Source organism: Heptranchias perlo, chromosome 30 (assembly GCF_035084215.1).
Source record: "Heptranchias perlo isolate sHepPer1 chromosome 30, sHepPer1.hap1, whole genome shotgun sequence".
Lineage (NCBI taxonomy): Eukaryota > Metazoa > Chordata > Chondrichthyes > Hexanchiformes > Hexanchidae > Heptranchias > Heptranchias perlo.
In genome coordinates, this window is record NC_090354.1 from 5,267,350 (window position 1) to 5,293,680 (window position 26,331).

Below are 26,331 nucleotides of genomic sequence, written 5' to 3' on the forward strand. Positions count from 1 at the left end.
TCTGAGGGCAACACTCCTTCCTGGGGCCAGGGCTAACCGGTACGGAGGTGACAATCGCACAATTCCCCTTCAACTAGTCTGTGGTATCTGGATGAGCAAAAGAGACTGATGCTTTGCAAAAACGTATCTACCGATCTCGATAATTACTGCGGAATTTAACACAAGGAAGGCTCAGCATCAGCTAATTAAATGCAGCATCAATAATCCAAAGGGGGAGGTTTTCTTTTTGCTGCACTGTAATATTTTTCTGTAATTCTTGGGAGATGATTTTGAATATTATAAGGTTGGCAGGAAATGGATTCTTTAAAAAAAATTACGGTCAGCCCCACAGGCAATTTTCCATTCAGCAGAGGGACAAAGCCGTCCTTGGTTTAGATCACGGTACGGAATGTACAACATTAGGGAGGAGTGTGGTAAACTTTGCCCCACCAGAGATATTCCCAGTCCTCTCACTCTCTATGTTGTATTACTCTGTAATGTCAGCTGTGGCTCAGTGGGTAGCACTCTTGCTTCTGAGTCAGAAGATTGTGGGTTCAAGCCCTGTTTTCGGGATCTCAGCAAAAAATTCAGCCTGATGCTCCCTGAGGGAGTGCTGCATTGTTGGAGGTGCTATCTTTCAGCTGAGACATTAAACCAAGGCCCTATCTGCCCTCTCAGGTGGATATAAGAGATCCCATAGTACTATTTCAAAAGAAAAGTAGCAGTGTTCTCTCTGGAGTCCAGGCTAATATTTATCCCTTTACCAACATCGCTAAAACAGATGATCATTATCACGTTATGGAAGCTTGCTGTTTGCAATTTGGCTGCTGCATTTATCATAGAAAGGTTACAGCACGGAAGGAGGCCATTCGGCCCATCGAGTCCGTGCCGGTTCTATGCTAGAGCAATCCAGCTCGTCCCGTAGCCTTGCAAATGTTTTCCTTTCAAGTACTTGTCCAATTCACTTTTGAAGGCCATGACTGAATCTGCCTCCACCACCCCCTCGGGCAGTGCATTCCAGATCCTAACTGCTCGCCAAGTGAGAAAGTTTTTCCTCATGTCACCTTTAGTTCTTTTGCCAATCACCTTAAATCTATGTCCTCTGGTTCCTGACCCTTCCACCAACAGAACATCTACTCTGTCCAGACCCTTCAAGATTTTGAATACCTCTATCAAATCTCCTCTCAACCTTCTCTGTTCCAAGGAGAACAACCCCAGCTTCTCCAGTCTCTCCACATAACTAAAGTCCCTCATCCCTGAAATCATTCCAGTAAATCTCTTCTGCAACCTCTCTAAGGCCTTCACATCTTTCCTAAAGAGTGGTGCCCAGAACTGGACACAATACTCCAGTTGTGGCCGAACTAATGTTTTATAAAGGTTCATCATAACTTCCTTGCGTTTGTACTCTATGCCTCTATTTATAAAGCCTGGGATCACGTATGCTTTTTTAACCGCTTTCTCAACCAGCCCTACTACCTTCAACGATGTGTGTACATATACTCCCAGATCTCTCTGTTCCTGGACCCCTTTTAGAATTGTGCCCTTTAGTTTATATTGGCTCTGGGAATCAAGGAATATGGGGATCGGGCAGGAAAGTGGAGTTGGGTTTGAAGATCAGCCATGATCTGATTGAATGGTGGAGCAGGCTCGAGGGGCCGTATGGCCTACTGCTGTTCCTTTTTCTTATGTTCTCCTCATTCTTCCTACCAAAATGTATCACTTCGCATTTTTCTGTGTTAAATTTCATCTGCCACGTGTCTGCCCATGCCACCAGCCTGTCTATATCCTCTTGAAGTCTATCACTATCCTCATCACTGTTCACTACACTTCCAAGTTTTGTGTCTTCTCCATACTTGGAAATTGTGCCCTGTACACCCAAGTCCAAGTCATTAATATATGTCAACAAAAGCAGTGGTCCCAGCACCGACCCCTGGGGAAAACCACTGTACACCTCCCACCAGTCCAAAAAACAGTCATTCACTAGTCTCTGTTTCCTGTTACTTAGCCAATTCTGTATCCATGCTGCTACTGCCCCCTTTTATTCCATGGGCTTCAATCTTGATGACAAGCCTGTTATGCGGCACTTTATCAAACACCTTTTGAAAGTCCATATACACCACATCAACTGCATTGCCCTCATCGACCCTCTCTGTCAAGTTAGTTAAACAGGATTTGCCTTTAATAAATCCGTGCTAGCTTTCCCTAATCAATCCACACTTGTCCAAGTGACTGCTAATTCTGTACCTGATTATCGTTTCTAAAAGTTTCCCCACCACCGAGGTTAAATTGACTGGTCTGTAGTTGCTGGGTTTATCCTTACACACTTTTTTGAACAAGGGTGTAACACTTGCAATTCTCCAGTCCTCTGGCACCACCCCCATATCTAAGGATGTTTGGAAGATTATGGCTGTACCTCAGCAATTTCCACCCTTACTTCCCTCAGCAATTTCCACCCTTACTTTCCTACATTACAACAGTGACTACACTTCAAAAGTACTTCATGGGCTGTAAAACACTTTGGGATGTCCTGAGGTTGTGAAAGGTGCTATATAAATGCAAGTCTTTTTTTCTTTTAGTAAGGTACAGGCAGGGATGTAGTTTTCTGTAAGCAGATAATGTTAATTGGTAAGGAAAGCAGTTGTTTGGGGCGTTCTATTTTTAGGGTCATTGATCCATTGTGCAGAGAACCTAAAGAAGCAGCTTATCTTCTTACATTAACCCTTATATTGCTGGTATTCTTTTTTGTTAAAAATAAAATTCTCTTGATTTTTCTGCCTTCTCCCGAAGATGTTGACCTCTTTTTGGCACTGGCTACCCACTGGTGTCTCATCAAGCGAGCATTCTTCACGGGCGAGGCTTGATTGGCAAGTTATTGGACTACAAGAGCCATCACAGCCAAGCATCGTCCTCTCTTCAGCCATGTAATCATAGAAAGTCCTTCCAGGTAGAATAGCAGAGGAATAAACCCTGGAATCATTCAAGAAACAGCTGGATGCTGTGATTGGGAGCGGGGTGAAGGGGGAAGGTGGAGAGGTGACTGTAGTTTTTTTTCTAGGCTAAATGGCCTTCCCCATCCATATTTACCTTGTGATCTTCTGATGTGTGCACACACATACACTTTCCAGCAGGGGTCACTGGAACATAGGAATAGGAGTAGGCCATTCATTCCCTCGAGCCTGCTCCGCCATTCAATCAGATCATGGCTGGCCTGCACCTCAACTCCATTTACCTGTCTTGGTTCCATATCCCTTGATACCCTTACCTAAAAAATCTATCATTTTCAGTCTTTAAATTTTCAATTGACCCCCAGCATCTACAGCCTTCTGGGGGGGAAGAGAGTTCCAAATTTCCACTATCCTTTGTGTGAAGAAGTGCTTTCTGACATCACCCCTGAATGGCCTGGCTGTAATTTTAAGGTTATTCCCCCTTGTCTAGACTCTCCCACCAGAGGAAATAGTTTCTCTCTATCTACCCTATCAACTCCTTTAATCATCTTAAACACCTCAATTAGATCACCCCTTAATTTTCTATACTCAAGGGAATACAAGCCTAGTCTATGCAACCTGTCCTCATAATTTAATCCTTTTAGCCCCGGTATCATTCTAGTGAATCTGTGCTGCCAGGGGGGGCCAATATATCCTTCCTGAGGTGCAGTGCCCAGAACTGAATGCAGTCTCCAGATGGGGTCTAACCAGAATTTTATGCAACCGTAGCATAATTTCACCCCTTTGTATTCTAGCCCCCTTGAGATAAAGACCAACATTCAATTAGCCTTTTTAATTAGTTTTTGTACCTGTCCACCCAAATCTCTCTGCTCCTTCACAGTTTCTAGCTTCTCACAATTTAGAAGATACTCTGATCTATCTTTCTTAGGTCCAAAGTGGATGAGGATCAGATGTAGAAACCATGGTCAAATATCCCCTCCCTAACCCCAAGGGTGGAGGGGCAATAGTAGCAGCCCTACTGCTTATCTTGCATCAGCTTGATTGATCTAACCTAGGACCTTTCTAACTCAGTTGGATAACCTGGTTCAGCCATTGGACAAGCCAACGCGATAACTACCCTCTCTCAGAAGCCCTTTGTTCATTTTCCGCCCAAACTCTACGGCACAACCAACACTTATATCGCAGTAAGAAATCTGTAGCTGCTTTATTGCTAATATTAATACTAAAAGCACAAATATACTTTTTGAAAATTGCAGCACTTTTCCTTGTACTTGCCATGTTGCCCCTTTCCCCATTTAATTCTCTCTGCTTCTCAATTCTCCGATTCAATTTTAACTTTAATCTATTCTGACCCTTTATATTTCTAAATATAAAACTAGCAGATCTCCCCTGGCATTGCTCACGGTGATACAGAGGTTTTACAGGAGTGTTATACCAAGCATTACGACCAGGTCACTGATCTCCCAGCATCAGGGGGTGCCTCTGGGATCTGGGAGCTCCTGGAGGGGGGTCCAGAGTCTGGCAGTCCTGGGATGCGGTCTCAGGGTCTAGCAGTATTTTTGAGGTGGGTTCCCAGGGGTCTTGAAGCACTGGGAATTCCAGGAACACTGGAGAGGGAGGTTCTAGGAATACTGGGACACTGGGAGCCTCAGGGTCTGGGAGCACTGTGGGATATTCTGGGATAAAGGAGCACTGGCAATGTGGTTTAGGGATTTGTTAGCACTGAGAAGGGGTCTAGCAGCACTGGGAAAGGAAGCTTAGGGACTTTGTGGAGGGTGCAGAGATTTGCTGGGATATTTGGGGTCTGACAGCCTTATTGGAGGGGGGGGGGGAGAAATGACCCTGGAGAATGGCACCCAAAGTGCCTTTAGCCTCTTTCAAACCAAAAGACCTCAATCCCCTCCCCATGGATTATTGGACATCAACCTCCTCCCACAACTCATCCACAGCCCCTCTCAAGCCCTCGGGTATCCTCATCACTATTTTCCCCATCCTCAGCCAGTTCTGATAATTATGTTCCTGCCTTAAAACATTTAAGCGAGAATGTTCCACTACTTAAAATGAATGGATGGAAAATCATGGGCTGGGGGTGTGCAACTTCACACACCTGGTGTACACTTAGAGCTCACTATTGGTGAGTTTACCAACTTATACAGTGTTTTAAACATACGTTTCCACCAATAAACAAAACTTACCTAAACACACCTCAAAAATTAATCAGTTACGCAGTTTCCAAGTTTTTATGTAAATTCTTCAAGCCTAAAAATTCTCAGGTGAAAAAAATCCATTCTGTATAAGCAATTTTGTTTGTTTCCTTTTCTAACCATCCACAACGTTCCTTTTCTAACCATCCAACATCGTTCACCTGAGGAAGGAGGAAGCCTCCGAAAGCTTGTGAATTTAAAATAAAATTGCTGGACTATAACTTGGTGTTGTAAAATTGTTTACAATTGTCAACCCCAGTCCATCACCGGCATCTCCACTTCATCCACAAAGAAACCAAGATAATAGCTGTTACTATTCACACGTGCTGCCAACATTGTTGGTCTGTGAGCAGTTCATAACAGAAAAGCACTACTGCTAATATATTTATATAAATTAATGACTTGCCTGAGGTAACGCTTTAAGAATTCAATCTCCAGTTCTTTTCAGTCTTTTTTTTTTGCGGGGGGAACAAAAGCAAATAAATCCTTACAGGGTAAGGGAACACACCCTTCTGCCCTTCTACTCCTGTTGGTGCACAGATGGCAAACTGCACATGCTCAGAATGCACAGATGTCATTGAAAGCTCCTTCTTAACTGATGTGAGGTAAAATTATCCAGTCAAAACCAAGCTTTCGCGGCAGGCTGAGGACTTCAAGTAAAAAAATTTTAACTTCACAAAATTGTTTTGAAAAAAAGCATTTTGGGCGATTCATTTGGTTCAGCAATAAAGCACGACAATTAACGTTCATATAGCAAAATACCAATAAGGGAAAAATTGACACAAAAGTGCGACAGAAAATAAGGTTTGCAAACAAGAAGTATGCGCCTAATACAAGATAGGATGTAAATGTTTAACCTACCTTCCTTCTTCCTGCTCCCAGAGGCCATTTTGGAGGTGGGAACAAGTATTTCATTAACTAAAAATGCAGCTTTAAAGACTGGCAAGGAAAAGGCTCGATTAAAGAAGATTGATATGATCGTACTATAGAACCCGTCATAGGATTATCGTAAGGTACCATTAAAGTGGGTGCCTGCACTGGGAGTACACCGGAGTCCATTGTTTGTACGTTGTGTCAGGGGAAATTGTGACTCATCCCTGACTGGGGAATTTGCATGTGTTCCTTGTCTGTCTAGTAAGGATTATCCATATAATCCTGGGAATCTCATTTCTTCAGAGGAAATGAAACCACATTCGTGTTCTTGGACAATTTAGGAAAGTGTGTTATTCAGAGAAAATATAAAGAGAGATTTATAGATGCTTAGGGCTCAATTCATCTTCTGGACTGTAATTTGTGTTTTATGATGTAAATCAGACGTTCTCGATTGCATTATTTGTATCATACTCCCACTCATTGCTCTCCCCTCCCCCCAGGTTATCTCCCCTTCTCCTTGCCCAAAGGTGCTGACTCATGGTGTGGTCTCCAGGAACCAATAGACCTCCAGAAAATGGTCCATTCGCACCAGTGCCATCCCTCACAACATTCCCCCCCCCCAGGAAAAAACCATGAATGAAGTAGGTGGTTTTTGCTGAGGCTGCCATTGAAGATTATTGCCATAGCAACATCGAATTGGGCCCTCAATGGAACCTGCTTGAAAAAAATATTCTCCATTTATTTCGAATGTCACCTGTCAAAATGCACAAAAGTAACCCTTCAAACTAAAGAGAGAGAAAGAGAGAATGTAGTGGAGTGAGATCCTCTCCAGATTGAGAAATACCTTGTGTAACAGGTGGATGGTTATAGGTGGTTTTGTACTTGTATGATCCATGTTTCATAGGAGTCATGGAGAAATCTATGGAAGACAGAAAAAGGTATGAAATTTAATACACCCAAAACATGCACTCAAAGCAGAAGAAAATATGGATGATGACGTCCAAAAATGACAGAATTAGTGGTGACGTTAAGGGGAGGTGGGGGCCTTTGCCCCAAATTTGCCACCCACCTCCCCTTCTACTCAGTTGAATGACTGGGAAGAGTTGGTATGGAGCAGGCTCTGGGAGGTCACGACCCAATGTCAATCCATGCCCCAAGCTTGTTTGGCCTGATCTCTTTCTCTCCCCCCTCCCCACCCCTGCCTCGCCCCGATTAGACGTCCCTGTGTTGAGTTAGACAGACAATAACAAAACGTGGCAAGGTGTAGACTTAACACAATATTTCTGGTATGCCATCAGTAACATTACAGATGCAGGACACATAGTTTAGAACAGTCCTAATATATTGATCAAGGATTCCTCACAGCACAGCCTGTACTCAATGGGTTCCTGCAAGGCTATCTCATATCTGACCTCTAATATCTTGGACAGAAATTCCCTTTCCTGCTATCTCTGGCCTACAATTGGAGTTCTTGTTCAGACTATTGCTAATGTCAGATGCAAAACTTGGAATGGATCAATATACTGCATCAGGTGTCAAGTACAAAGCATGGAATGGATCAATATGCTATGCTAGTGTCAGATACAAAGCATGGAATGGATCACTAAACTACATTACTGTCAGATACAAAACATGGAATGGATCAATACACTGCATCAAGTGTCAGATACAAAACATGGACTGGATCAATAAACTACATTATTGTCAGATACAAAACATGGAATGGGTCAATACACTGCATTAGTATCAGATACAAAACATGGAATGGATCAATACCCTATGTTAGTGTCAGATACAAAACATGGAATGGGTCAATACACTACCTTAGTATCAGATACAAAACATGGAATGGATCAATACGCTACAACACCAATAAAAAATTTTAAAAATTGTGCTCCTGAGGCTCATTAGTATGACCTGTTCAATCAGTTAATGGGTGTTATCATTCCTGGATTGAAAGATTGTTTATTGGAAACAATAAATCAAGGCCCCGCATTGCTGTCTTGCTGGTTGATGGAGTTGCCAAGGTCCTTTTGGTGTAGCCCTGGTGTCTTGTCCAATATGGTAACTGAGCTTGTTGGTCAGTCAAGTTCAGAATTCCAACTCTTCTCTTCCATCAGCCAACATGGTGGCATTGCAGTGTGGGACAGCTTCACCTTTACCATGAAGCTACTTGAAAATTCTCCAATAAAGTGATACTGCCCTTTCAAGACTATATTTTGGGCTATTCTCTCTATTGTCCAAGACGTGAGCCTGGTAACTGAAGTCATCACAGCCAAATCCGACCTCGAGCTTACCCATCGTCTATAGACACAGACTTCCCAACAGGAGTTTCTGGGCAGCGAGCGGGAGGGAACACTGCCTGGTCTATCCCTCATGATGCCTTTGATTGCCGAGGCCAATTATAATCAAGTATTCATTGCTCAATGGATGCAGCCAGACAGCATTCTCTTACAGACCTCACCGTGTAGCTGCATTCTGTGACAGCTTACAATACAAATCAATGTAAAACTTACAATCGTTCACCTGATTGTGTCAACAGATGTCAGGCAACAAAAACAACTTGCATTTATATAGCGCCTTTAAAGTAGTAAAAACTTTCCAAGGCGCTTCACAGGGGCGTTAGCAGACAAAAGTTTGATACCGAGGCACATAAAGAGATATTAGGTGACCAAAAGCTTGGTCATAGAGGTAGGTTTAAAGGAGTGACTTAAAGGAGGAGAGAGAGGTAGAGAGGCAGAGAGGTTTAGGAAGGGAATTCCAGAGTTTAGGGCCTAGGCAGCTGAAGGCACGGCCGCCAATGGCTGAGCGATGGAAATCAGGGATGTGCAAGAGGCCAGAATTGGAGGAGTGCAGAGATCTTGGAGGGTTGTAGGACTCGAGGAGGTTACAGAGATAGGGAGGGGGCGAGGCCGTGGAGGGATTTCAACACAAGGATGAGAATTTTAAAATTGAGGCGTTGCTGGACCAGGAGCCAATGTAGGTCAGCGAGCACAGGGGTGATGGGTGAACGGGACTTGGTGCGAGTTAGGATACGGGCAGCAGAGTTTTGGATGGATGAGGTCCCCAGAAAAGTAAATTTACTGAGGGGAGACCATCTCTGTGGAAAGGGAAGGTGTGGATTGTGACTAATAGGTTGGTACATCAATCAACCCGAAGAATTATTTTTTAAAATCAAGAGCACTAGATGCTCCCTGCTTCAAACATTTCTGGACAACAACAAAACTAACTTCAAGCTGCAAGCACCTGGAAAATTAAACTTCAATAAATTTACATCTGGAGCTTTTCAATGAAGAACAAAAACCCTGATTTTTTTGGGACAGGAAGGAGCTGATGTCGGACAGAACTGTGGCAATATGCACCCTTCGCGTTTCTACCACATCATCCCAAACTTTCTCCCTCCTCTCCTGACTCGGGTTGGGATAAGGTTCCGTGGGGGTAGATCTGGTGCTGCAACTTCCCGTGGGAGGTTTGACGGTCAATGTTGGGAGGCTATTCCACCTTGAGTGCACCGTAACCGAACCCCAATCTTTCGCACACACGGGCAATTTTCAAGCAAAGATCACTAGAAAGCAATCAGAAGCAGAACTTGCATTTATATAGCGCCTTTCACGACCTCAGGACGTCCGAAAGCTCTTCGCAGCCCAATTAAGTACTTTTTGAAATCCAATAACTGTTGTAATGTCGGTAATGCGGCAGCCAATTAATGCACAGCAAGGTCCCACAAACAGCATCAAGATAAATCAACAGATAATCTATTTTTTGGTGATGTTGGTTGAGGGAAATGTTTGCCAGGACATGGGGAGAACTTCAAAACAGTGCCATGGGACCTTTCACATCCACCCGAGAGGCAGGACAAGGCCTCGGTTTAACGTCCCGTCCAAAAGACAGCAGCTCTCCCAATGCAGCATTATCTCAGTACAGCACTGGAGTCTCAGCCTAAATTATGAGCTGAAGTCAAAAGTCAGGAGAAGAATGTGGGAGCATTCCCAACATAAAGAGCGACATCAATTAGCAGTGAGGCTGGAGCTGGGCTGGGCCGGGCCAGGTGGGGAGGCAGTGAGGCTGGGCTGGGCCGGGCCGGGCCAGGTGGGGAGGCAGTGAGGCTGGGCTGGGCCTGGCCGGGCCAGGTGGGGAGGCAGTGAGGCTGGGCTGGGCCGGGCCGGGCCAGGTGGGGAGGCAGTGAGGCTGGGCTGGGCCGGGCCGGGCCAGGTGGGGAGGCAGTGAGGCTGGAGCTGGGCCGGGCCGGGCCGGGCCAGGTGGGGAGGCAGTGAGGCTAGAGCTGGGAAAGGTGGTTATTTATTGTGATTTAGTCACGGAGACAACCCATCAGAAATGCCACTACAGACTTATTTCTGTGTCCCAGTTGGTCCCTGGTTACATGGTTGCGAGATCTAACTGGTTTAAGGGACCGGTGAAGGACAGTGTTTTGTGGGATCTGACTGAAGGGCCAGTACAACTATACCATTCAACACAAAGCTTTTAATATCACAGAGTGATGTACTGGACTACGGTGACCTTGAAATCGCTGTTTACAATGGAGCCACTGACGGCAAACACTTTTACTTCACAGTGATAGATAGAAATTGTGAGAAATATGGAACCAAAAGGGTACGGGTCAGTTTCTCACTGCTGAGCTTCAAGATCAGGGATGATGGGAGTGGATAATGGAACATTGTGCTCAGACCATGAGCAGCACGCAGCCTTGGGTTAGGCCCGTCACGTGTTAGAGTGAGGCCAGTGTTCTGTCTACCAGCACTTGTACTCCATCTCCTGAGACCAACCTCTTACTGCACCTCCGACCTTCTTCATCCTGCACGCTCTTTGCCTTCGGCTTCTTTAAGATGTACCGTAAGCTTTCTAGGAGAAGGCGAATGAGCTAAGGGGGGCCGTCTCTCTCAGAAGCAAGCTGTGTATCCAGTGTTTCTTTTAGATTCTCCTCTGCCTTTTTATGGTGGGAGGCTAATGCACAACTATCATGGAAATAACTCCACACCGCCATGCCTCTATATTCTGCCTCATCTCTCCTTTCGTTTTCTTTGTTTCTCCTGTACACATGGAGTAGTTGAGGTGAATAGCATAGATGCACTTAAGGGGAAGCTTGATAAGTACATGAGGGAGAAAGGAATGGAAGGTTAGGTTGATGGGGTGAGATGAAGTAGGGAGGGAGGAGGCTCGTGTGGAGCATAAACACCGGCACGGACCTGTTGGGCTGAATGCCTGTTTCTGTGCTGTAGACTCTTAAATAACTTTATAAACAAAATGCAGAGGAGCAAATTAGGGTTACGGTGGTGTAGTGGTTATGTTACCGGACTAGTAATTAGGAGAATTTGAGTTCAAATCCTATTGTGGTAGTTTGAGAAGTTAAACAGCATGAAGCTGTTGGATTGTTGTAAAAACCCAACTGGTTCACTAATGTCCTTTAGGGAAGGAAAGCTGCTGTTCTTACCTGCTCTGAGCCTATATGTGACTCCAGACCCCACACCAACATGGTTGACTCTTAAATAAAAGCAGAAAATGCTGGAAACGCTCAGGCAATTATTTTTGCTGTTTCTTTTAGTGTTTGACACTTAACTGCCCTCTGAAGGGGCTGAGCAAGAAACTCAGTTGCATCAAAAAACCGTTACCAGCGGTTCAAGAAGGCGGCCCACCACCATTTTCGCAGGGCAACTAGGGATGGGCAATAAATGCCGGCCTTGCCAGCGTTGCCCACATCCCGAGAATGCTGCTTCCAGGACAGGGAAAGACCTTTTAAAAAAAAGAAAGCACAAAGCTCATTGCCTCCAAGAGTTAAACCCCACACAACCAGTGGCCTAAGTGGCTCAGTGGGTAAGTGATACCATGGCTCGCAGAGCAGGAAGATTCCAGAGATGACATTCGATCTGTGCTAAATCAGCTGATCTCAGCAGGGGGTGGCAATAAGGTGTACCTGTTGGCCTCAGTTCCCTTGGGGTGGGTGAGGGAGACTGCCAGGCTTCCAGCTCCTCTTATCCGGTATTCCTATTGGACAGTGCACATGTCGATATCATGTGAAGACAGAATTGTGATGACCTACATGAGTGAATAGCCCGGTGACAATTGGCGCATGGGCCTCACACATCAAGTATGGACACTCGGGCAGTCAGGGTCAGGCTGCCTCTACACTGTGGAGCTGCGTCTCCACTCAAGCCGGAAACTCACTGAGGTGGCGGCTCATGAAAGGGTCGGGTTTCACGGAGCAGGCAACCTGACAATCACTGAAATCCTCCGACCAGATGAAGTCATGTCTCCTGCCTTATGTCCAATCACAACAAAAAAAGTGTTTTTACATTTCATAGAATCATAGAGCACAGATGGAGGCCCATCGTGCCTGTGCTGGCTCTTTGAAAGAGCTATCCAATTAGTCCCATTCTCCTGATCTTTCCCCATAGCCCTGCCATTTCTTTCTTTTCAAGTATTTATCCAATTCCCTTTTGAAAGTTGTTATTGAATCTGCTTTCACCGCCCTTTCAGGCAGCGCATTCCAGATCATAACAACTCGCTGCGTAAAAAAAAATTCTCCTCATCTCCCCTCTGGTTCTTTTGCCAATTATCTTAAATCTGTGTCCTCTGGTTCTGACCCTCCCACCAGTGGAAACAGTTTCTCCCTGTTTACTTTATCAAAATCCTCTATAATTTTGAACACCACTTAAATTTCACCTTAACCTTCTCTGCTCTAAGGAGAACAACCCCAGCTTCTCCAGTCTCTCCGCATAACTGAAGTCCCTCATCCCTGGAACCATTCTAGTAAATCTCTTCTGCACCCTCTCCAAGGCCTTGACATCCTTCCTAAAGTGCGGTGCCCAGAATTGGACCCAATACTCCAGCTGAGGCCCAACCAGTGATTTGTAAAGGTTTAGCATAACTTCCTTGCACTTGTGCTCTAATATTTTGAAAAGAATTTAAAAATCTCTTCAAAGGTAACTTTCCACCTCTCTGTTTTCATTAACATTTAAAAGCGAGAGAGAAGTGAGAAGAGGTCAGCACGCCTGATGTTGAATAAATTTATAATGAATAGTTTGATTGACCCCAGTGGAGAAAAACATCAAAGTCATTTCACTCAGAGCCCAGGCCCTCCACCATTCAGTTCAGGATTGCAGTGAAATATTAAAAAGCTCTTTCCTGATAGTGGGAAAAGTGATTGAAACACGGCTGGAGTCAAATGTCAGTCCATCATTCGCTGCCAGAAATGCCTTTCTGTATTAATTAGCTGTGTTCAATTATGTCTGGCCCATAAATTGGCATTTAAGCCATTTCAAAGTATTGAAAAATACAGAACAAAAGGACCGGGGATTTAATTTGTACAAATAAAACATTCAAGGATACGTATAGCCCTGGGAAAACTGGAATTCTGCTGCTCTGGGGGCAAGCAGAGTGCTGACACTGGCTTACAGAACTGAGCCGTGCAGTCCAGAAAGGCCCCAAGGTTAATTCTCACTCAACAACAACAACTTGCATTTATATAGTGCCTTTAACGTAGTAAAACGTCCCAAGGCGCTTCACAGGGGCCATTACCTGACAAAATTTGACACCAAGCCATATAACGAGATGTTAGGACAGGCTTGGTCAAAGAGGTAGGTTTTAAGGAGCGTCTTAAAGAAGGAGAGAGAGGTGGAGAGAGTTAGGGAGGGAATTCCAGACCTTAGGGCCTAGGCAGCTGAAGGCACAGCCGCCAATGGGGAGGTGGGGGGGGGGGGGGTGAAACAAAATCGGGGATGCCCAAGAGCGCAAAGATCTCGGAGGGTCCAAGGGCTGGAGGAGGATAGAGAGAGAGGGAGGGGTCGAGGCCATGGAGGGATTTGAACACAAGGATGAGAATTTTAAAATTGAGGTGTTGCTGGACCGGGAGCCAATGTAGGTCAGCGAGCACTGGGGGTGATGGTTGAGTGGGAATTGGTGTGAGTTAGGATGCGGGCAGGAGAGTTTTGGATGAGCTGAACTTTCCGGAGGGTGGAAGGTGATGGGAGGGCAGCCAGGAAAGCAATGGAATAGTCAGTCTTTGCTGAGTTAGTTGATGTCAAGTCAGGATGGCATTAAGGGGTGCTGGAATTGGCCTCAGTGCCCTAGGGCGAGGGTAGGAACATTAACCAGGATTCATACCCCTGATCGGTGAACCGTGTTGGAGGACGTGTGGCTATTGCACGAGGGCAGCGTGCGGTTTGGCTGTCAGGCCCCTCCCAACCAAACTGTCCACTAGTCTTCTAGGCCCAGGCATGAAATCAAGCCATTCGGGGAGAGGTACCGGGGTCACTGCCCAGAGAACCATACCCAGTGAGCGTTAGCATCACGAGAACAGTGAAGAAAGATGGAAGGAGGGGGAAGAGACAAGTTAAGAAACTTCCTTCTGGCTATATGTTGGGAGGGTCTGGCCTGTGAGCTTATCACAATGCGACAGTCATGGGCAGGAGGCCGATGGTGTATGTAGCAGGGATCAGCACACCCTGTTTTGTGCAGCGTGTTGGGATTGACAGAGAACTCCCTACAACTTCTGCCGCATACAAAAGAAAAGAAAGAGCTTGCATTTGTATAGCACCTTTCACAATGTCCTGAAGCGCTGCACAGGCAATGAAGTACTTTTGAATGTAATCACTGTTCTAACATCGGAAATGCAGCAGCTAATTTGCATACAGCAAGGTCCCACAAACAGCAATGAGATAATGACCAGATAATCTGTTTTAGTGATGTTGGTTGAGGGATAAATTTTGGCCAGGACACTGGGGAGAACTCCCCCTGCTCTTCTTTGAATAGTACCGTGGGATCTTTTATATCCACCCAAAGCCTCAGGTTAACGTCTTATCCAAAAGACAGCACCTCCAACAGTGCAGCACTCCCTCAGTACTGGCACTGGAGAGTGTCAGCCTGGATTTTTGTGCTCAATTGGGACTTGAACCCACAACCTTCTAACCTCAGAGGCAAGAGCACTACCCACAGAGCCACAGCTGACTTTGATAGCTCTCTCATGGATTAACATAGGACCAGGAGTAGGCCATTCAGCCCCTCATGCCTGCTCCGCCATTTGAGAAGATCATGGCTGATCTGTGATCTAACTCCATATACCTGCCTTTGGCCCATATCTCTTAATACCTTTGGTTGCCAAAAAGCTATCTATCTCACATTTAAATTTAGCAATTGAGCTAGTATCAATTGCCGTTTGCGGAAGAGAGTTCCAAACTTCTACCACCCTTTGTGTGTAGAAATGTCTTCTAATCTCGCTCCTGAAAGGTCTGGCTCTAATTTTTAGACTGTGCCCCCTACTCCTAGAATCCCCAACCAGTGGAAATAGTTTCTCTCTATCCACCCTATCTGCTCCCCTTAATATCTTTTAAACTTCGATCAGATCACCCCTTAACCTCCGAAACTCAAGAGAATACAACCCCAATTTGTGTAATCTCTCCTCATAACTTAACCCTTGAAGTCCGGGTATCATTCTAGTAAACCTACGCTGCACTCCCTCCTTAAGGCTGGCATTCCACGTTTCCCCCAATGTGAATGTTTGATTTCTCTGAGCCAAGTTGCTGTTGAGTCTGACACAGGCCTTTGTTCTCGGGCGGTTATAGAGACTGGGCGTTTGGCAGCTAGTTTGGTACAGTTAGTTTGCGGGCTGTCTCTCAGACAGTCTGGCGTACATCAAAATGCTCATTAAGGTGAATGATAAATTGTTTTCTGGGGGAACAAATACACAGCCTTTGTTCAAACAGAGCTCGTTTTATATTCTGATCAAAAGGCTTGCAAAGCTTGTAACTGAAAACTCAGTTAGGACCTCTTCTGTCTGATGGAAACGTTTTTTTTTTAAACTCTTCAGTGAAGTCTAGGACTTGGCATGACTTGCTTACAGCTCACTCAGATCCATTAAAAACCCAACAGATCCAGTTGGTTGAAGCCCATTGAATCTCATCCTGCCAGTATACCTGCCATCTTCCCATTACAGCATCTAGCCATTGTGAAATGGGTCCAGTATCCCAGCCTCAGCTCTCCTTCCTGACAACCAGATGTTCACCACCCCTACGTGTGAAGAAATACTTTGACATCTGTCCTAAACCGACTCTTCACAACTCTGAACCTCCCCCTTCACACCCGACTGCCCAGGCGTGTCTGAAAGTACCGTCTGGGTTTTACTTTCTTTATCCTATTTAGTATCTTCTACATGTTCACAGACCCCCTTCTGAGACATCCCATTTGAAGGCAAGAAGAGTCCTAGTGTATTTAGTTGTTCCTCACAGCTCTAACACAGGGGACTAGCCGCACCACTCTCCTTTTTTATTGGTTCTCGGGATGGGCGACACTGGCAAGGCCGGCATTTATTGGCCATCCCTAGTTGCCCTGGGAAGGTGGTGGTGGGCCTTCTCCATGAACTTGGACCTGGAGAACTCCCTTGTGTCGCAGTGACCAGCCGCATACACTGTACTCTCGGCGCGGCCTAACCAAGGGCACTGTTAGCTTCACTGTGACCCTGGGGTTAGAACTCAGTCCATTTGGCAACATTACCCAGCGTCCTATTTGCCCTCTTTGCTGCCGTGTCTCATACTGTCCAGACATGGTGAGCGATGAGTCAACTAACTGGGTCTCTTTACAACTTCTCCCTCTGCAGGTTCTATCGCACCCATGAGGTACTTAGACCATCTGCTTTTACTTCTGACACATGCAGCCACCTTGCATTTGTTAGTACAGCATTGAGCTTCATGGGTAGCTATCATGGAAAATGAATCAGCAGACAAAAGTCAGCAGGCATGCACTGGGATCTCAGACACATGAATATCCCTTTAATAGCAAGTACTGTGTACAGTTCTGGTCACCCTATTATAGAAAGGATATTATTAAACTAGAAAGAGTGCAGAAAAGATTTACTAGGATGCTACCGGGACTTGATGGTTTGACTTATCGGGAGAGGTTGGATAGACTGAGACTTTTTTCCCTGGAGCGTAGGAGGTTAAGGGGTGATCTTATAGAAGTCTATAAAATAATGAGGGGCATAGATAAGGTAGATAGTCAAAATCTTTTCCCAAAGGTAGGGGAGTCTATAACGAGGGGGCATAGATTCAAGGTGAGAGGGGAGAGATACAAAAGGGTCCAGAGGGGCAATTTTTTCACTCAAAGGGTGGTGAGTGTCTGGAACGAGCTGCCAGAGGCAGTAGTAGAGGCGGGTACAATTTTGTCTTTTAAAAAGCATTTGGACAGTTACATGGGTAAGATGGGTATAGAGGGATATGGGCCAAGTGCAGGCAATTGGGACTAGCTTAGTGGTATAAACTGGGCGACATGGACATGTTGGGCCGAAGGGCCTGTTTCCATGTTGTAAACTTCTATGATTCTATGATACTGAGGAAGTACTGTATTGTCAAAGGTGCACTCCATTATTAGTAGACTTTAAACAGAAACTTGGTCTCCCTCTTCACAGTAGGTCTGGCCCTTCTCCAATCCTGGGGGCAGGTCAGTCTGTACCGGTGATGGAACCACTGGCCTGTATGGGTTGGGCTGAGAACTCGACCTTCAACAGCCGCAAACAATGACAGCTAGCAGCACGCGGGCCTTCTGAAGCCCACCTCATCAGGTGGGTCTCGGTACCTCCAGAGATACGAACGTCGCCTTGCTTTCACTGTGGTGCTGCCTCCAGACACAGCATCGAAAAAAAGAAACACTAACTTCCCTTTATCGAAAGGGTTTGCATAATTAACCGGATGAATCTGCTCTTCGGGTTGAATGAATGCTTTTCAGTGTGTGAGCACATCTTCTGGCTCACTGAGATCTTGTTACGCCGAGTCCCTGGAGGTAATTTTGCCCAAGTGTGCGTGTGATACAGGTGGCCCTTGTTGCATTTGCAATTTTTTGCGTTCAACACTCTGCCAGAAACTATCTTGCCGACAAAAGGAGCGAGAATGTTCCGGTTTGTCCCTGATTGAGTTTCATTCTCATCCTGTGGATGTTCTCTGCTCCCATTGTTTCTCTCTGTCTCTCTTTTCTATTCTTGAGCATTACAAAGAGACAGTGTTTGCTTCCTGAAGCTGCTATCTCAACACGAATCCCACAACCCTTTGTGCACATTTGCTGGAAACTGATACAGATGTGGACTCTAATCCCTCGGTGAATTTGCTCCGATGAGTTTGGTGGATTGAGTGGTGTTGCGTAGCACTGAGCTCGGCCTCCGCCCCGAGCAGCTCTTCAGCCCGAATTAGAATCATAGAATCTTACAGCACAGAAGGAGGCCTTTCGGCCCATTGTGCCTGCATGATTTGAAAGAGCAATCCACTTAATCCCACTCCCCCGCTCTTTCCCCATAGCTGTACAATTATTTCCTTTTCATGTATTTATCCAATTCTCCTTTGAGAGTTACTATTGAATTTGCTTCCACTGCCCTTTCAGGCAATGCATTCCAGAACGTTCCAACTCGCAGCGTAAAAAAAATTCTCCTCATCTCCCTCTCTGGTTATTTGGCCAATTATCCTAAATCAATTTCCTCTGGTTACTGACTCTCCTGTAGTTTTTCCTTATTTACTCTTATCAAAACCCCTCATAATTTTGAACACCTGTATTAAATCTCCCATTGACCTTCTATGTTGTGTTCTATCAATCAGTTTTAATATCTTATACATCAACAACAATTTGCATTTATATCGCGAATTTAACGTAGGAAAACATCCCAAGGCGCTTCGCAGGAGGGTAATCAAACACGATTTGACATCGAGCCACATAAGGAGATATTAGGACAGGTGACCAAAAGCTTGATCAAAGAGGTAGGTTTTAAGGAGCGTCTTAAAGGAGGAGAGAGAGTTGGAGAGGTTTAGGGATGGAATTCTACAGCTTAGGGCCGAGGCAATTGAAGGCATGGCCCTAAGCTGTGGAAGAGCTTAGGATACGGGCAGCGGAGTTTTGGATGAGCTCAAGTAGCTCGGTGTAAGTCAGGCAGAGTTATTGGTTGGGATCAGATTGTGGAGTGAGATCATCTGACCTGCGGGTAGCTAGGGGCTGTGAAGCAGGAATCTCAAATGAAACAGGTGCAAAAGTACAGGTGGGGAGCTGCTCCGTACCACTTTGTACCTCCGCCATATGAAATGCCGCCATCAAGACATGATTCCACACAAGACGTATCTGAATGAGGAAATAAACTTTGTTTTCACGCTTGATTCAAGCATTTTGCACCTACATCAATCGGGTACAAAACCAAACCTACTCGAACATACGAACATACGAATTAGGAGCAGGAGTAGGCCGTTCGGCCCCTTTTAGCCTGCTGTGCCATTTGATAAGACCATGGATTATCTGATTGTGACCTCAACCCTACTTTCCCGTCTACCTACTAATACGAACATATTCAGGATGCAGGACATTTGTGAAAACTTAGGGGCAATTGTAGAAATTGAGACACAGTGGGATGTCTCTGTCGAGTGATAACTGACACCCAGATTGACCAACCACTTGTGTCATAACTTGGACTGATTCTTCACCCGGCAACTAGATAGCTACATAGAATTATATAGAATTTACAGCACAGAAACAGGCCATTCGGCCCAACAGGTCTGGGCCACTCGTGTCTCCTCCCTCCCTACTTTATCTCACATCGTCAACATATCCTTCTATTTCTTTCTCCTTCATGTACTTGTCCAGCTTCCCCTTAAATGCATCTATGCTATTCACCTCAACTACTCCTCATGGAAACATAGGAACATAGGAACAGGAGTAGGCCATTCAGCCCCTCGTGCCTGCTCCGCCATTTGATAAGATCATGGCTGATCTGTGATCTAACTCCATATACCTGCCTTTGGCCCATATCCCTTAATACCCTTGGTTGCCAAAAAGCTATCTATCTCACATTTAAATTTAACAATTGAGCTAGTATCAATTGCCGTTTGCAGAAGAGAGTTCCAAACTTCTACAACCCTTTGTGTGTAGAAATGTTTTCTAATCTCACTCCTGAAAGGTCTGGCTCTAATTTTTAAACTGTGCCCCCTACTCCTAGAATCCCCAACCAGCGGAACTAGTTTCTCTCTATCCACCCTATCCGTTCCCCTTAATATCTTATAAACTTCGATCAGATCACCCCTTAACCTTCAAAACTCTAGAGAATACAACCCCAATTTGTGTAATCTCTCCTCGTAACTTAACCCTTGAAGTCTGGGTATCATTCTAGTAAACCTACGCTGCACTCCCTCCAAGGCCAATATGTCCTTCCGAAGGTGCGGTGCCCAGAGCTGCTCACAGTACTCCAAGTGCGGTCTAACCAGGGTTTTGTATAGCTGCAGCATAACTTCTGCCCCCTTGTACTCTAGTCCTCTAGATATAAAGCCCAGCATTCCATTAGCCTTATTCATTATTTTCTGCACCTGTTCATGACACTTCAATGATATATGTACCTGTACCCCTAAGTCCCTTTGGACATCCACTGTTTTTAACTCTTTACCATTTAGAAAGTACCCTGTTCTATCCTTTTTTGATCTAAAGTGGATGACCTCACATTTGTCTACACTGAATTCCATTTGCCACAGTTTTGCCCATTCACCTAATCTATCAATATCGCTTTGTAATTTTATGTTTTCATCTACACTGCTTACAATGCCACCAATCTTTGTGTCATTGGCAAACTTAGATATGAGACTTTCTATGCCTTCATCTAAGTCGTTAATAAATATTGTGAATAATTGAGGCCCCAAGACAGATCCCTGCGGGACTCCACTAGTCACATCCTGCCAATGTGAGTACCTTCCCATTATCCCTACTCTCTGTCGCCTTTCGCTCAGCCAACTTCCTAACCAAGTCCGTACTTTTCCCTCGATTCCATGGGCTTCTATCTTAGCTAACAGTCTCTTATGTGGGACCTTATCAAATGCCTTCTGGAAGTCCATATAAATAACATCCATTGACATTCCCCTGTCCGCTACTTTAGTCACCTCTTCAAAAAATTCAATCAGGTTTGTCAGGCACGACCTACCTTTCACAAATCCATGCTGGCTCTCTCTGATTAACTGAAAATTCTCGAGGTGTTCAGTCACCCTATCCTTAATTATAGACTCCAGCATTTTCCCCACAACAGATGTTAGGCTAACTGGTCTATAATTGCCTGGTTTCTCTCTCTCACTCCTTTCTTAAAAAGCAGTGTGACATGTGCAATTTTCCAATCTAGAGGGACAGTTCCTGAATCTAGAGAACATTGAAAGATTATAGTTAGGGCATCTGCAATGTGCTCACCTACTTCCTTTAAAACCCTGGGATGGAAACCATCTGGTCCTGGGGATTTGTCACTCTTTAGTGCTATTATTTTCTTCATTACTGTTGCTTTACTTATGTTAATTTTATCGAGTCCCTATCCCCGATTCAATATTAGTTTTCTTGGGATTTCCGGCATGCTATCCTCTTTTTAGAATCATAGAAGTTTACAACATGGAAACAGGCCCTTCGGCCCAACATGTCCATGTCGCCCAGTTTATACCACTAAGCTAGTCCCAATTGCCTGCACTTGGCTCATATCCCTCTATACCCATCTTACCCATGTAACTGTCCAAATGCTTTTTAAAAGACAAAATTGTACCCGCCTCTACTACTGCCTCTGGCAGCTCGTTCCAGACACTCACCACCCTTTGAGTGAAAAAATTGCCCCTCTGGACCCTTTTGTATCTCTCCCCTCTCACCTTAAATCTATGCCCCCTCGTTATAGACTCCCCTACCTTTGGGAAAGGATTTTGACTATCTACCTTATCTATGCCCCTCATTATTTTATAGACTTCTATAAGATCACCCCTAAATCTCCTACTCTCCAGGGAAAAAAGTCTCAGTCTATCCAACCTCTCCCTATAAGTCAAACCATCAAGTCCCGGTAGCATCCTAGTAAATCTTTTCTGCACTCTTTCTAGTTTAATAATATCCTTTCTATAATAGGGTGACCAGAACTGTACACAGTATTCCAAGTGTGGCCTTACTAATGTCTTGTACAACTTCAACAAGACATCCTAACTCCTGTATTCAATGTTCTACTGTAAATACTGACGCAAAGTAACTGTTCAAAATATCCGCCATTTCCCCATTGTCAATGACAATATCCCCACTTTCAGTTTTTAAGGGGCCAACACTGCTCCTGACCACCCTCTTTTTCCTAATGTAATTTGTGGGAGCGAGTTCCACATTCTAACCACTCTCTGGGTAAAGAAGTTTCTCCTGAATTCTCTATTGGATTTATTAGTGACTACCTGATATTTATGACTCCTAGTTTTAGATTCCCCCAGAAGTGGAAACATCTTCTCTACGTCCACTCTGTTAAACCCCTTCATAATTTTAAAGACCTCTATCAGGTCACCCCTCAACCTTTCCTTTTCTATAGAAAAGAGCCCCAGCCTGTTCAGCCTTTCCTGATAGTTATAGCCTCTCAGTTTTGGTATCATCCTTGTAAATTTTTTTTGCAACTTCTCCAGTGCCTCCTTATCTTTTTAGGGACATCAAGGCCATCTCTTCGATGAGATGAACCTTCTCTGTCCAGAGCTACAGTGACCGCTGGGGACGGCAGACCCACTGAACATAATAGCATCACCAATTGACCTGGACTCCTTAACCCTGTGCAGGGCAAGTGCATGGAAGGCTGTGATAGGTATTGTACTATTGCACATTGTGTAATTGAACGCTAGAGGGAATCCTGGTGGGAGCACGCACACCGAGCACTGCAGGGCCTCCTCTCCGACTGATTGCTAGCTCCACCCCCCCGCCCCGCCGCCTGATGGAAACCACTTTTTTCCCGCCCCGATCTGAACGACTGCAATCTTAAAATGCAAGCAGCAAGGACACCCGGACCAAGCTGAAGAGTTCCCTTAAAGAAAGTCTTGTCTTTCACGACCTCAGGATGTCCCATAAGTGCTTTGCAGCCAATGAAGTATTTTTGAAATGTAGTCACTGTTGTAATGTAGGAATTGCAGCAGCCAATTTGTGCACAGCAAGCTCCCACAAACAGCAATGAGATAATGACCAGATAATCTGTTTTAGTGATGTTGGTTGAGGGATAAATATTGGCCCAGGACACTGGGGAGAACTCCCCCTGCTCTTCCGCGAAATAGTGGCTTGGGATTTTTTACGTCCACCTGAGAGGGCAGACGGGGCCTCGGTTTAACGTCTCATCCGAAGGACAGCACAGCACTCCCTCAGTACTGCACTAGGAGTGTCAGCCTGGATTTTGTGCTCAAGTCTCTGGAGTGGGACTTGAACCCACAACCTTCTGACTCAGAGGCAGAAGTGTTACCCACGGAGCCACGGCTGACATAACGAGTGGTTATCCTACATAAGAACCAAGATTTTGGAATAATAGTGTGTTAATTTAGAAAAAACAAACAAACTCCATAATCATTCATGTCATTTCCTATTGGAGAATAAAGAATTTAATTAACATTTCAAAGTGAGAGACCTTGATTTTTTTTTCAAAGACCATGTTGTCAATCTAACCGATTGCTGACAATGGGCTGATTGGAAAGTAAGGGAGTCGGAACTATGGTGTCTCAGAGGGCCCCTTCGGGATATGCTGATGTCAAATGAATGTCAAACAAGCCCCTCGGGGCTGGAAATACAGTAGTGAGATTTTCTGCTTACGAGGAATCTATGGATATGAGGAGGGGAAGAGTAGAATTTGAATCTGAAATGAAAGACAGTTCCCCCTGCAGGTCTGTCCAGCATCTCTTCAGTTATATTGTCAGTACACAGAAATGCTGGCATGCGTGCAACTGATAGGGTTGATCACCTCTAACTTATTGCTCCTGTTAACCCTTGCGCCCATGTGCTCCTTACATCTCATAACTCTTTGGGACTACAGGGTAGATGTTACTAATTGTGGTCCTGGTGCAGAGCTTAGCACAGTGGGTAGCTCTCAGGAACACAAACTCCAAGAATCTCGTTAGTAACATTAGGAAACGCGGCAGCCAATTTGCACACAGCAAGGTCCCACAAACAGCAATGTGATAATGACCAGATCATCTGTTTTAATGATGTTAGTTGAGGGATAAATATTGGCCAGGACACCAGGAGAACTCCCCTGCTCTTCTTCCAAATGGCACCATTGGATCTTTTACATCCACCTAAGAAGGCAAACAGGGCCTTGGTTTAACATCTCATCTGAAAGACAGCATCTCCTACAGTGCAGCACTCTCTCACTGGGAGTGTTAGCCTGGATTATGTGCTCGAATGTCTGGACTGGGACTCTGAACCCACAACTTTCTAACTCAGAAGCAAGAGTGCTACCCACTGAACCAAGGCTGACACCTTGTGAATCTATCAGTTACGTGTGAAGTGCAGCCATTTTTGCTGTGGAATCGTCACAGGCAATTTGTGGACAACAAGGTCCCACAAATGAGATGAGTAGCCAATCTGTGTTTCTTATGTTGATTGAGGCAGTAATGTTGGCCAGTACACCATGAGAATTGCCTGCTCTTCTTCGAAAAGTGCCACATGCCTGGGTTTAACGTCTCATCTGACGGACAGCACCTCCAACAATGCAGCACTCCCTCAGTACTGCATTGAAATCCCAGCCTCTATTGTATGCTCAATTCTTGGAGTGGAGATTCAACTCAGAACCATCTGAGTCAAGCTGACTGTGGTAAATAGGACAATCTTGCACCACCACAATAGCAACAACTTGCATTTCTATAGCGCCTTTAACGTCCCAAGGCACTTCACAGGAGCGATTATCAAACAAAATTTGACACCGAGCCACATAAGGAGATATTAGGAGAGGTGATCAAAAACTTGGCCGAAGAGGTAGGTTTTAAGGAGCGTTTTAAAGGAGGAGTGAGAAGCAGAGAGGGAGAGAGAATTCCAGAGCTTAGGACCTAGGCAGCTGAAGGCACGGCCGCCAATGGTGGAGCGATTAAAATTGGGGATGCGCCACCAGTTCAGTGCTTTTAAACATGATGGGAGTGGGAGGGGCACTGCAAAATATTTTGATTGTGGCCCGTCTCAAACCTCGCCAGGAAGGTCAAGCTAAAAGATTGGGGGATTGGGAAAAGAATGGATGGGGTGAGTCACTAAAACCATTTTTGTTTCTGTGACAATGGTAGTAGCTATTACTGAGAGATGAGCTCGTTTGAGGTTATTAAAAAGCAATTTAAAAAGATCATTTAGAATGGGTGACCTTTGTCTAACAGCTTTTTCCACACAAGTCAGTCCAATAAGATCTGATTGATTACTGCAGCGGACTTGCATTTTGCTCGGGTAGTTTTCCATCCACCTCATTTGCCAGTTTGTTTTCCTTCCTTCCACCCCACTCCGTAATTTCCTGGGTCCTAAACTTGGACGGTAAAGATATAGGTCAAAGAAAGAATAAACTTGCATTTATATAGCGCCTTTCACAACCTCAGGATGTCCCAAAGTGCTTTGCAGCCAATGAAGTACTTTTTAAAGTGTAGTTACTGTTGTAATGTAGGAAATGCGGCAGCCAATTTGTGCACAGCAAGGTCCCACAAACAGCAATGAGACAATGACCAGATAATCTGTTTCAGGCTTTGGTTGAGGGCTAAATATTGGCCAGGACACCAGGGATAACTTCCCTGCTCTTCATCAAAATAGTGCCATGGGATCCTCTTATGTCCACCTAAGAGGGCAGACAGGGCCTTGGTTTAACATCTCATTGGAAAGAAGGCACCTCTAACAGTGCAGCATTCCCTCAGTACAGCACTGGAGTGTCAGCCTAGATTTTGTGCTCAAATCCCTGGAGAGGGACTTGACACCCACAACCTTCTAACTCAGAGGCAGGAGTGCTATCACTGAGCCAAGGCTGACACACCTTAAATAACCCCATGGTTCATGACAACAGCACCCTTTTGAAATTACTATCCATCTTCTCCATCCTTCCCATACAGGCAACAACAACTTGCATTTATATAGTGCCTTTAATGTCGTAAAAATGTCCTAAGGCACTTCACAGGTGTGTTATCAGACAAAATTTGACACAGAGCCACATAAGGAGATATTAGGACAGGCTTTTAAGGAGCATCTTGAAGGAGGAGAGAGAGGTAGAAAGGTGGAGAATTCCAGAGCTCAGGGCCAGGTCAGCTGAAGGCACGGCCGCCAATGGCAGAGCGATGAAAATCAGGGATGGGCGAGAGGCCAGAATTGGAGGAGCGCAGAGATCTCGGAGGGTTGTAGGGCTGGAGGAGGTTACAGAGATAGGGAGGGGGCGAGGCCATGGAGGGATTTGAAAACAAAAATGAGTATTTTAAAATGGAGACGTCGTTGGACCGGGAGCCAGTGTTAAACCAGCTCTGAGTGCTGGGCTCTGTTTGTAATAATCTTTCCTTTGGATTAGAGGGCTGTCGGCTTAAGTCCCACGCGAGGACTTGAGTGATCATACCAGACTG

General features: G+C 45.1%; 1 protein-coding gene across 7 annotated transcripts in view; it reads right to left on the minus strand.

Moving 5' to 3' along the window:
- srcin1a (SRC kinase signaling inhibitor 1a) overlaps window positions 1-26,331 on the minus strand; it is a 338,217-nt gene that overhangs the window by 288,527 nt on the left and 23,359 nt on the right. For all 7 annotated transcript variants that reach the window (XR_010957996.1, XM_067968775.1, XM_067968774.1 and 4 more), the window contains exon 2: window positions 6,846-6,920. Coding sequence is in view for 6 of the 7 variants with exons in the window: in XM_067968775.1 (XP_067824876.1) it covers window positions 6,846-6,912 (67 nt within the window). In the remaining variant the exon portion in view is untranslated. The remainder of the gene's footprint in view (window positions 1-6,845; window positions 6,921-26,331) is intronic.